This window comes from Oncorhynchus kisutch, linkage group LG10, assembly GCF_002021735.2.
Source record: "Oncorhynchus kisutch isolate 150728-3 linkage group LG10, Okis_V2, whole genome shotgun sequence".
Lineage (NCBI taxonomy): Eukaryota > Metazoa > Chordata > Actinopteri > Salmoniformes > Salmonidae > Oncorhynchus > Oncorhynchus kisutch.
In genome coordinates, this window is record NC_034183.2 from 60443523 (window position 1) to 60455104 (window position 11582).

The following is an 11582-nucleotide window of genomic DNA, read 5'->3' on the forward strand; positions in this document are numbered from 1 at the left end:
AGAGAAACCTCCAGAAGGACAACCATCTCTGCAGCACTCCACCAACCAGGTCTTTATGGTAGAGTGGTCAGACGGAAGCCACTTCTCAGTAAAAGGCACATGACAGCACGCTTGGAGTTTGCCAAAAGCCACCTAAAGACTCTCAGACCATGAGAATCAAGATTCTCTGGTCTGATGAAACCAAGATTGAACTCTTTGGCCTGAATGCCAAGCGCCATGTCTGGAGGAAAACTGGCACCATTTCTACGGTGAAGCATGGCGGTGGCAGCATCATGCTGTGGGGATGTTTTTCAGCAGCAGGGACTGGTAGACTAGTCAGAATCGAGGGAAAGATGAACGGCACAAAGTACAGAGAGATGCTTGATGAAAACCAGCTCCAGAGCGTTCTGGATCTCAGACTGGGCCGAAGGTTCAACCTTCCAACAGGACAACGACCCTTAGCACACAGCCAAGACATACGCAGGGGTGGCTTGGGGACAAGTCTCTGAATGTCCTTGAGTGGCCCAGCCAGAGCCCGGACTTGAACCTGATTGAACATCTCTGGAGACCTGAAAATAGCTGTGCAGCGATGCTCCCCATCCAACCTGACAGAGCTTGAGAGGATCTGCAGAGAAGAATGAGAGAAACTCCCCAAATACAGATGTGCTAAGCTTATAGCGTCATACCCAATAAAACTTGAGGCTGTAATCGCTGCCAAAGGTGCTTCAACAAAGTACTGAGTAAAGAGTCTGGATATTTATGTAAATGTGATAGTTTAGCTTGAATGTTTCCTTGAAAAATTTGCAAAAATAATTCTAAAAACCTGTTTTTGCTGTCATTATGGGGTAGATTGATGAGAAGAAGAAACAATAATTAATCCATTTTAGAACAAGGCTGTAACTTAACTAAATGTGGAACAAGTCAAGGGATCTGAATACTTTCTAAATGCACTGTAGGTACATTTATTCTCTACCATGTACAGTAAAAGAACATTAATTGCACTCGGTCGGTGAGATGTTTTATATTTATATAATTGTAAACATACAGTAGATGGCCTAGAGTGGGTACATGCTTTGTGGTGTAGGCTGTTACTTCTGGTGGTCTAGGGCAGCCTGATGTCCAGGTGGTCTAGGGCAGCTTGGTGTCTAGGTGGTTTAGGGCAGTGTGATGTCCTAATGGTCTAGGATAGTCTGATGGTGGTGTAGGGCAGCTTGATGGTGGTGTAGGGAGGCTTGATGGTGGTCTAGGGCAGCTTGATGGTGGTGTAGGGCAGCTTGATGGTGGTCTAGGGCAGCTTGATGGTGGTCTAGGGCAGCTTGATGGTGGTCTAGGATAGTCTGATGGTGGTGTAGGGCAGCTTGATCGTGGTGTAGGGAGGCTTGATGGTGGTCTAAGGCAGTTGATGGTGGTCTAAGGCAGCTTGATGGTGGTGTAGGGCAACTTGATGGTGGTCTAGGGCAGCTTGATGGTGGCATAGGGCAGCTTGATGGTGGAGTAGGGCAGTCTGATGGTGGTGTAGGGCAGCTTGATGGTGGTGATGGGCAGCCTGATGGTGGTCTAAGGCAGCTTTATGGTGGTCTAAGGCAGTTGATGGTGGTGTAGGGCAGCCTAATTCGATTAATCTGATGTTTCTTGGTGTGTGGTACGTGCTACTCCAGGTGGTCCCTGAGCGCTGTGCCTCTCCCTGAGTTTAATGATGGGTTCTCCTGGTGCTTCTCCTGGTAGTGAGGGGCCTGGTCTCCTTCACCTGCTCCACTTCAATGAGAAATGACAGGGAGATCTTACATGTACATACAATGTCTGAAAAATAACACATACAGAGGGATTACAGGTTAAAGGCATAACTCTTAATGCGTGGTCAATGAATCATCTTTCTAGCTTTGGTAAACACTTTTTTTTTCTTGATGACTCATTGTCGTCATTGACTCCATTTGTGACATTCTTCTCAAATTTGTGGCCTAGAGCCTTACCTGCAGACATAGAACAGGATGTAGGCAGTCTGTGCAATCTCCTTCAGCACAGTGGCCTCATCTGTCCTAAAGACATGTGCGTCATCCAGGCAGAGCCACCCACTGCCACGGCTGTCCAAAACATCACTGATGTAGTGGCCTAGGGAACAAGGGAAATAAAATAGAGTGTATATTAAGCTTTCATAATTGTGTGTGCGTGCCTGCATACCTGCGTGCCTGCATACCTGCGTGCCTGCATACCTGTATACATGTTGTCTCCCAGATGTGAGATCACACTTGACAATTTGTAGATATTGTCTGGCTGGTGTCTCTGTAAGGAAACACATTTAATAATAGGATTGTTATTTTGTCTACAGGATAGGGGTGCCTTCTGTTATTTCTCTCTCTCTCTCTCTCTCTCTCTCTCTCTCTCTCTCTCTCTCTCTCTCTCTCTCTCTCTCTCTCCTCACCACACCGGCTGCCTGCTGCTTTTTCTCACTGTCAGCTGGTTTCTCTAGCTGGTCAGAGGAATTTGAAGCTGGTGGGGGTATATCAAATATAGTGTAAATACAAACCAGAAAGTGAAGTGGAAACCCATCCACAAATATACTCTTAACTTCAGCTTCGACTTGCTTTCCTCAACAGTCCTGTTTCATGAGAGGGTGTTCTCCATGAAGTCAGTAACACAATGTCTTACCTGGTCTATCAAGGGTGCCTTTCGGGGAGTTTGCAGGTGTGTTGTCCATGTTGTTTCTCCCCAGGGAGCTTGCCCTGTGTAAATTGATGGCATTGAAAATAAATATCTAGTGTGTGAAAATCATGGTGTGTGTTGGCTACTCAATGTGCAATGTGCCCAAACAGAGTGTAAACCAACCTGGCTCCATACTGGACATGGGCTGTCTTCCCACATACGGCTGGGAGGGTTATTTCTGCAGGGATGGACATGGGATCATCCAACTTCTCTGGCTCCCAGTCGCCTGCAGTAAAACGCTTGATATGAAGCATTAGGACCCTGCTCAGAGACAGACAGGCAGGCAGGCAGGCATTCACAAAGACAGACAGACAGGCATTCACAAAGACAGACAGACAGACAGACAGACAGACAGACAGACAGACAGACAGACAGACAGACAGACAGACAGACAGACAGACAGACAGACAGACAGACAGACAGACAGACAGACAGACAGACAGACAGACAGACAGACAGACAGACAGACAGACAGACAGACAGACAGACAGACGACCAGGCAGGCATTCACACAGACAAAGGAATCAGTCTTGCACTCAATTCAATAACCCAGTTTGGTGAGTTAGATCAGGACTGTCAATTGCAATCTGAGATGATGATGGGGGGACTCACCGGGGCAGCGTGAGGAAGTGCCTAGTCACAGATGCTGTGCTGCCTGAGCACACCCTGCATGCACACTCTAACGCAGATGGCTAGGTGACAAAGGAAAGCAATACAATTATGAACATTATGACATTAATGATAGTGTTCCTTGACATACTAACTCTTGGTTTAAGCTAAGTGCTGACCTTAAAGTAGAGGTCCAGGCTGTGTGGCAGGTAATGGCTCAGGCTCAGTGACAGGTGATTATAATCCTCATGACCATACACTATAACTCCACAGCTTCAGAAGTACGGAGAGAAATGCATCAGCTATCCAACACAAACCTTTTGATCCCTCTACACACTATCTTAATGCTTTACCTCTGTATCCTGCATGTTATGCTGACATTAAACCTCACAAATGTGATGACATCAAGGTACACCGTATACAAATGACAGCTGTTACCTGGTGCAGGTACGGGAAGTCTTCAGCTTGAATTCTAACTGCTTCACGGGGCAGGTGTATGGCTCTGGTGAGCCCTTTAATGCCATACCCTCCTCCTTCAGCTGAAGGAGGAGGAGCAACACACATTCATGGGCATCCTAAGAGAAGAATGGGAAAGAAGCAGAAAATACATCAACAACTACAACTGAAACAGAGCTGAGGAAAAACACTGTCACGTGTCCCAGGTTTATTGTTAAGTGAGTCTTTTAGCAAATAATATCTTACCTGTTCATAGTCTTCCTCATAGTCCTCATTGACAACGGAAAGACAGCGCTTGACTGTTTGAAGGATTTTCTTATTTTCCTTGTTCTTAGCATTAACAGTGCCTCCAGAAAGCCTGGCCTGATGTAACTTGGCAAAGCAGCTGTGGAGGGAGACAAAGAGCATGCATTCAGGTTTCAATCTCTCACCTTGGCCACAGATTAGCTCTGTGATTCTACTTGAGCTTCTGGTCAAATATGATTCAACTCATTCCTGACTGTGACAGGAAATCATCTCTGGTGTTAATCAGAAGCTGAGTTGGGTTTGTTTTTATCTTAAAAATCATGAGACACTAAGAGTGTACGAAGGACAATATATATCCATCCATCCATCCATACATAGACAGATAGATAGATAGATAGATAGATAGATAGATAGATAGATAGATAGATAGATGGATACATACAAACATACATACATACATACATACATACATACATACATACATACATACATACATACATATCACAGGAGGTTGGCACCTTAATTGGGGAGGACGGGTTCGTGGTAATGGCTGGAGCGGAATCAGTGGAATGCTATCAAATATATCAAACATATCGTTTCCATGTGTTTGATGCCATTCCATTTGCTCCGTTTCAGACATCATTACAAGCTGTCCTCCCCTCAGCAGCCTCCACTGACACATACATCGAGGCGGAACTTGTGTACTGTAACTATAAGCGTCTAGGTGGGTGGGTCAGTGTGTGTACAGGTGGGACAGGAGGGTGAGAGCGAGGCTGTATACCATAGCAGTTTAGAGGAGGGGGAGGAAATCCAGATGTTCTGCTGTCTCAGGATGTCTCTGCAAAATGCTGGCAGCCCCAGCAGGCACTGCAGAGCAGAGTTCATGAAGCAGGTGTTGCCAATATTAGGCAACCTGTAGGAAAGACGCCATCAGTTACACACTAATATCTGAACTGTGGACCAAAGGTAAACTAATGAATGGATTTGTAAGGCATGAACACAAGATAATTCTGAGTACCACACCAAATTATTTAAAACAAAAAGAGATCTCATAGATAAGAGTAGGTTTGTGTGTGTGTGTGTGTAGATGTGTGTGTGTTTTACCCGAGGAGCTTGTTGTTGTCTTCACCCTCGCCTGTGCAGCTCTGCTCCCCCAGCTGGGTGCTACTCTTGCTGACCAGGTTGGGGAGGCAAGCCATGGCTTCCCGAGACCTGACCAATGGCCTGGAGGAAGAGAGACAGGGTAGAGGCCTCAGTAGCAGTAGCTCAACACCAATCGGTCTGTTTGAACACTGTTTTAATGTACAGGCATACATATATTCCTTACCATGTCAGGGTGTGAGTGACCACTCTTATGTAGAGTTTAGTGAGATGAAGGTGGCTATTGTATACAGTACTTACCTCTCCAAGGAGACAGAGGAAGTCTTCAGGTCAATGGAGGCCTCTGCAGAGAGAGACCGAGAGACAGAGAGCGGTAAGAGAGAAGCTTTGTCAAAGATGAATTGAGACAAATAGCACCAAAAAATGGCACCCGTTTACAGACCTGCGATGCCAACAAATAGGGGTACCATTCTCTTTGTCTGTGGAACAACTGCCCCCACCTCTTTGACCTCAGAGCTCATAAGATCTCTGTAAAGACACACAGACATATACATTAGGTTAGCTATATTATATTGTCTTTTTCTTTTCAATCTAATGGTGTTGGTTGGCATGAAATTTGATATCAGGCTGCAGTACCTGGCAGTCTCACTGTCTTTGTTGGTCTCTCCATGGTGGTCCAGGGGGTTTGGAGAGGAGGACTGGGGGGCAGGGGAGGAGGAGGAAAACTGAGTTGAGACAGCCAGGGAAACAGAAGAAGCACTAAAAGGGGAGGAGGTCTGTGATCCTTCCAATGAAGAAGAAGAAGAAGAAGAAGAGAGAGATGACATGTGGAGAGAGGAGAGGGAAGAGAGGCCGAAGAACTTGAAGAGAGTGGAAGGGGATCTGACAGGGGATCCAGGGGGTGAGTGGGGTGAGGGAGTGCCGATTGGTGTTCGGCCAGACAAGGGGTCGAGGGGTGTCAGAGATGTTGTAGACGGTTTCAAATGGAAAGAAGAGACAAAGGAAGAATCAAGTTGGTGGTGATCCTTTACGTTCTTCTTCTCCCTGTTTTTCCAAACTGACGCAGTTACCATGCTGGCATCCAATGACGTCAGTTTGGGTGGGATTGGGAACGGCGATGGACAGCGGCTCCCAATCCCGAGGCGAACTCTGCACTTCTTTTTCTGTTTGGAGAAACATTATATATGTTATATTTGAACTAGCAGCAAATGTCACACCCAAACCACATGATCTGACCATAAAATAAAGAACTCGTCGCCCAATCATATTGAATTCTGTATCATAGGCTAACAAATAGCAAAAATACATGTTTATAAAAATAAAACCATTGTAACCATACAGTTATACCCTCTGTCCCAAATCCTGCCATTTGGCACAAATAAATAGACAATGAAACAACTAGTAATAGCTGAAAAGAATAGAATATGCTCTAAATTGTAACAGAATTAGACAAATTCTAGCCCAGAATTGACACATACCTTTTTACAGCAACACAAACATCCCATTTCAGTGTATTTGTAGACTGTGCCATATTTGACAGAACTTCAAAATATGTTGCCCATTTCACATTGTGATGTCATAAACCAAATTATGATGCGCCTATCTACGCGTTACCAGCATAAATAGTAAACAAATCACACACACCAAAATGTTGAAAAATTATTTACAAAATTAATTGATTGTGTATTCAGAGTTATTCCTATTTCATAAAATATACAAAATTACTAGATTCTTGCCAATACACCTGTTTTTTATTGAGAAAACATTGGGTTATCTTTCTCCCACGCTCCCTGGGCCACTGACGTGTGATTGTATGGGATATGGGAAGAGACTAGGACATTCAAAGTAACGTTACTGTCTATCAGAATCAAAACAACTTTTATTGGCCAAGTGGCCTACATTCACACATTCACAGAATTTGACTCGATGAATTGGTGCTGCCAGCAATAGACAAACGTAAAGACACATTTACAGCCTATACAATATACAGTAAACATAAAACATATTTATTAGCTTCTATCTTCTTAAGATACTTTAGAGTAACATTTTATTATTGTCACGTTCTGACCTTAGTTCCTTTGTTTTGTCTTTTGTTTTAGTATGGTCAGGGCGTGAGTTGGGTGGGTTGTCTGTGTTAGTTTTTCTATGATTTTCTATTTCTGTATTTGGCCTGATATTGTTCTCAATCAGAGGCAGCTGTCAATCGTTGTCCCTGATTGAGAACCATATTTAGGTAGCCTGTTTTCCTTTGTGTTTTGTGGGTGGTTATTTTCAGTCTTTGTGTGTCTGCACCAGACAGAACTGATCTGATACAGATCGAACATAGCTTTGCAATGGCTGTTAGGAGGACCTTTGAAAAGGAGAGCTGCACACTCTAGCGCAGACTCAGTCATTTAATAACCTAATATCCAACCTTTCCGACCGACAAGCTGTCTTCCTCAGCGCATACTTTTAGGAGCACCTTAACACAGATGGATCTATTAATCTCTGACCGTACCTCATTGAAAAGGTGCCACTCTGCCTAGTGACTGTAAACTAAACAAAAATACTAACGTTAGTACATTTGTTGCATATTTGCTGTTCTGTAAACCCAGTTGGTCACTACCACACCAGTCACAACTGTCAACAGATCATTACATAAATGCAAAGCATCATTTGTTCTCGCAGAGTAGATTGTAGATCCTACTACCACCAGGGAACAATCCATTATTCAGCCCTACCATAAAAAATACTCTTATCTCTCTCACTTTCCCCTCTCTCCTTCATTCCCTGTTTTCCTCTCTCCACCTCTCTCTTCCCCCTCTCCTCCCCCAGATGGACACCCTGACCCTGGAGCTTGTGGCAGAGCGCAGCATGACCCAGAAGAGTGAGAATGCGCGCCAGCAGCTGGAGAGGCAGAACAAGGACTTGCGGGCCAAGCTGGGCGAGCTGGAGGGCTCCGTGAAGAGCCGGTTCAAGGCCTCCACCTCCGCCCTGGAGGCCAAGATACTGCAGCTGGAGGAGCAGCTGGAGCAGGAGGCTAAGTGAGAAACACAGCAACTCTCTTATAACAACTCCATACCTTATTAGACAAGGTGAAATAGGAGACCAAGACTCAGGAGGAGTTCACGAGGGCCTTAGAACAAGCTCAGCCCGTTGGATGAGAGGTTCTTGAATGTGATCTAAATGTTAATGTGATCAATGTAATGAGTCAAAAGCAATCTTAAGAGATGTACTTGAAGATCTATGACTGACAGCCTTTGTTACAGTGCGGTTCCTGTGGTGCTCTAACTGTCCTATGACCTCATTCCTCTGTCCTCCTATCAGGGAGCGAGCAGCGGCCAATAAGCTTGTGAGACGGACAGAGAAGAAGCTGAAGGAGGTGTGCATGCAGGTGGAGGACGAGCGCCGCCATTCCGACCAGTACAAGGAACAGGTGAGGAGCTTGTCACGGAAGTTTGGACGTCCCAGATATTAAAGCTACAGTATGTAACTTTTTGGGAGACTTAAACAAATTAACATAGACATTTGAGTTATAGATATTTAATTCTCATTGAAAACAAGTCTAAGAAGCGATAGATCTGTTCTAAGTGCTCCATTTCTATGCTTTGCGTTCTTACGTTTAGTTTTTGCGTCTTTTACTTTCAGTTTTGTACAACAGCTGAAAATATATAGATTTTTGGTTATGGATTCTCTACACAATGACTGCTTGTTTTGACACAAACAGAAATTAGGTGGCATTTTTAAGTCCATTTTTAAGATGTTCCACAGCTAAAGAAGGATTTCAATCCAATTCAGTACAACTTGCAAAGGTGGGCCAGGATTGGATAGGTGTGAAGATTTAGGATTGGAGTCTTTCCTACAGTAGGTTAATTCCAGTAACCACTGGACCATAGGACTGCTGAGTATTGTAAGTATTAGTATTGACTGTTCATCATTGTTGATGTCTGTTGTGACTCCTGGCTGGATCAGATGGAGAAGGCTAACTCTCGCATGAAGCAGCTGAAGAGGCAGCTTGAGGAGGCTGAGGAGGAGGCCACACGTGCCAACGCCTACCGCAGGAAGCTGCAGAGGGAGCTGGACGATGCCACTGAGGCCAGCGAGGGTCTCAGCCGTGAGGTCAACACACTCAGGTATTTAGAGCCCCCGCACACACACACACAAACAGCTGTGTATATTGGCCAAATTGATGGTCCTCTTTACTAATACCTCTCCTGGCCCCCTCTGTCCCCTGCAGGCGTGGAGGCCCCATCAGTTTCTCCTCCAGCCGCTCAGGCAGGCGTCAGCTGCAGTTGGAGGGAACATCGCTCGACCTCCTATCCGACGATGAGGTGGAAAACAAGACCACGGACGCCAATGCCAACGAGACGCCAGCAGCTCCCCAACCAGAGTAGACACGCTCCCTCCAGCCCACACGCAGCATGGCCTCCGCCCCCACAAACCTTACCCCTGTCCTCCTAACCCCAGACACCAGCAGTGGACCCGAGTACTCTGCCTTACCCTTCTATGGCAAGCTGCAGGGCCAAGCAAATCCATCATCTCCTCTATATGAATATACCGCACATCAAGCCTTGGATTCGTTTTTAACATCAATTGCAGATAAAAGTGCATTTAAATTGCATAGGAGTCTGAGTGTGCATAGGCACTCGAAAACAAATAGCAGGAGTTTACCATAATTATGTTAAGCTACTTCCCTGGAACAGCCATTAGAATCAAACAGCCCTCTAGCTAGAATTAACCACTGTCATTTCAGCTGGTTTACTGGCACACAGGTGGACGACTGCACACAAGTCGGTAAAAACATGTGTCTTTCATGATTGTACAGTATTGGACCAGGAAATGTAAAACAAAGCACAGCATAAGCGAGGGAATTATTTTTAATTGGTAGCCTAAATGATGATCCCACCAAATGTTTTCATCAAAACCACCACTGTCATACAGATACTGCAATCCACTTAGTTTAGTATAAAAATAACTATGTGAATAACTCCTTAGTAGCAGGTTTGTAGTAAATTAGATTGTACCACGCCATGTTGCCTCAGCATTCCCCCTATATATATGACCAGCGAAAGACCCTGTTAACTTTACCAATATAACCTTGTCCAATAACCCACCATTTTATATTTGACATATCAATCTACTTTAAGTGGTGTACGATAATGTGTGGAATTAGTTTTGTCAGACTTGGAACAAAGGCCCTTTTTTTTAGAAAGACAGCCCAAATGTGTGCTTGACTGTCACACCCTGACCATAGTTTGCTTTGTATGTTTGTATGTTTGGTTTGGTCAGGGTGTGATCTGAGTGGGCATTCTATGTTGGATGTCTTGTTTGTCTGTTTCTGTGTTTGGGCCTGATATGGTTCTCAATCAGAGGCAGGTGTTAGTCATTGTCTCTGATTGGGAACCATATTTAGGTAGCCTGTTGGGTTTTGTGGGTGATTGTTCCTGTCTTTGTGTTGGTTACACCAGATAGGGCTGTTTTCGGGTATTTCACGTTTCTTGTTTTTGTATATTGTTCTATTTTCATCTTTATTAAAGATGTATCACAATAACCACGCTGCGTTTTGGTCCGCCTCTCCTTCAGCGGAAGAAAACCGTGTTATGCTGTGGAGCGCAGGCTGTCTCCAGTGCGGGTGCATAGCCCGGTGCGGTACGAGCCAGGTAAGGCTGGGCAGGCCCAGTGCACCTGCACGGTCCGGTCTATCCAGTGCCACCTACACGCACCAACCCTCCGGTGGCAGCCCCCCGCACCAGGCTTCCTGTGCGTGTCCAGAGCCCAGTACTCCCTGTTTCTCCTCCCCGCACTCGCCCTGAGGTGCGTGTCCTCGGCCCAGTACCACCAGTGCCGGCACCACGCATCAGGCCTATAGTGCGTCCCGCCTGTCCAGCGCTGCTAGAGCCTTCCTCCTCTCCAGCGCAGCCGGAATCTCCCGCCTATCCGGCGCTGCCAGAGCTCCCGCCCCTCAGTCCAGAGGCGCCAGAGCCCCTCAGTCCAGAGGTGCAAGAGCCCCTCAGTCCAGCGCTGCCAGAGCCTTCCTCTCCAGTGTTGCCAGAGCCTTCCTCTCCAGTGTTGCCAGAGCTGCCCGTCTGCCAAGCGCCGCAGGAGCTACCCGTCTGCCCAGCGCCATCAGAGTCGCCAGTCTGCCCAGCACCGCCAGTCTGCAAGGAGCCGCCAGTGCCGCCAGTCTGCAAGGAGCCGCCAGTGCCGCCAGTCTGCAAGGAGCCGCCAGTGCCGCCAGTCTGCAAGGAGCCGCCAGTGCCGCCAGTCTGCAAGGAGCCGCCAGTCTGCAAGGAGCCGCCAGTGCCGCCAGTCTGCAAGCAGCCGCCAGTGCCGCCAGTCTGCAAGGAGCCGCCAGTGCCGCCAGTCTGCCAGGATCCGCCAGAGCCGCCAGTCTGCCAGGATCCGCCAGAGCCGCCAGTCTGCCAGGATCCGCCAGAGCCGCCAGTGTTGTGTTGGTTACACCAGATAGGGCTGTTTTCGTTTTTTCACATTGTTTTTGTATATTGTTCTAT

General features: G+C 46.4%; 2 protein-coding genes across 3 annotated transcripts; one reads left to right on the top strand and one right to left on the bottom strand.

Annotated features, from left to right (window-relative positions):
- Window positions 1–956: 956 nt before the first annotated feature.
- On the bottom strand, window positions 957–4898 carry LOC116375902 (ubiquitin carboxyl-terminal hydrolase 37-like). 2 transcript variants are annotated; one of them, XM_031834432.1, is made up of 11 exons: window positions 4772–4898; window positions 3991–4129; window positions 3727–3863; window positions 3468–3561; window positions 3292–3371; window positions 2803–2940; window positions 2626–2699; window positions 2399–2466; window positions 2190–2259; window positions 1950–2088; window positions 957–1734 (listed from the first exon to the last, which is right to left on the bottom strand). In XM_031834432.1, exons 1-11 carry the CDS (start codon window positions 4873–4875, stop codon window positions 1629–1631), a joined length of 1149 nt encoding a protein of 382 aa, XP_031690292.1. In that variant the 5' UTR covers window positions 4876–4898; the 3' UTR covers window positions 957–1628. The 2 variants fall into 2 exon arrangements, with proteins under 2 accessions (XP_031690292.1, XP_031690293.1); XM_031834433.1 differs by having other exon boundaries at window positions 1619–1779.
- A 2447-nt stretch (window positions 4899–7345) lies between these two features.
- LOC116375904 (myosin heavy chain, embryonic smooth muscle isoform-like) lies at window positions 7346–10332 on the top strand. Its single transcript, XM_031834437.1, has 5 exons — window positions 7346–7600; window positions 7906–8114; window positions 8398–8506; window positions 9043–9203; window positions 9308–10332. The coding sequence occupies exons 2-5, from the start codon at window positions 7906–7908 to the stop codon at window positions 9462–9464; spliced, it is 636 nt and encodes a 211-aa protein (XP_031690297.1). The 5' UTR covers window positions 7346–7600; the 3' UTR covers window positions 9465–10332.
- Window positions 10333–11582: the final 1250 nt, after the last annotated feature.

Coding starts and splice junctions, on each gene's coding strand:
- LOC116375902 (XM_031834432.1), bottom strand. CDS start 4,875: ATGAACTCTGCTCTGCAGTGCCTGCTGGGGCTGCCAGCATTTTGCAGA. Junction 3,864..3,990: donor ATGAGGAAGACTATGAACAG/GTAAGATATTAT, acceptor TTCTTCTCTTAG/GATGCCCATGAATGTGTGTT. Junction 2,700..2,802: donor CATGTCCAGTATGGAGCCAG/GTTGGTTTACAC, acceptor CAATTTACACAG/GGCAAGCTCCCTGGGGAGAA.
- LOC116375904 (XM_031834437.1), top strand. CDS start 7,906: ATGGACACCCTGACCCTGGAGCTTGTGGCAGAGCGCAGCATGACCCAG. Junction 8,507..9,042: donor CCGACCAGTACAAGGAACAG/GTGAGGAGCTTG, acceptor TGGCTGGATCAG/ATGGAGAAGGCTAACTCTCG. Junction 9,204..9,307: donor CGTGAGGTCAACACACTCAG/GTATTTAGAGCC, acceptor TGTCCCCTGCAG/GCGTGGAGGCCCCATCAGTT.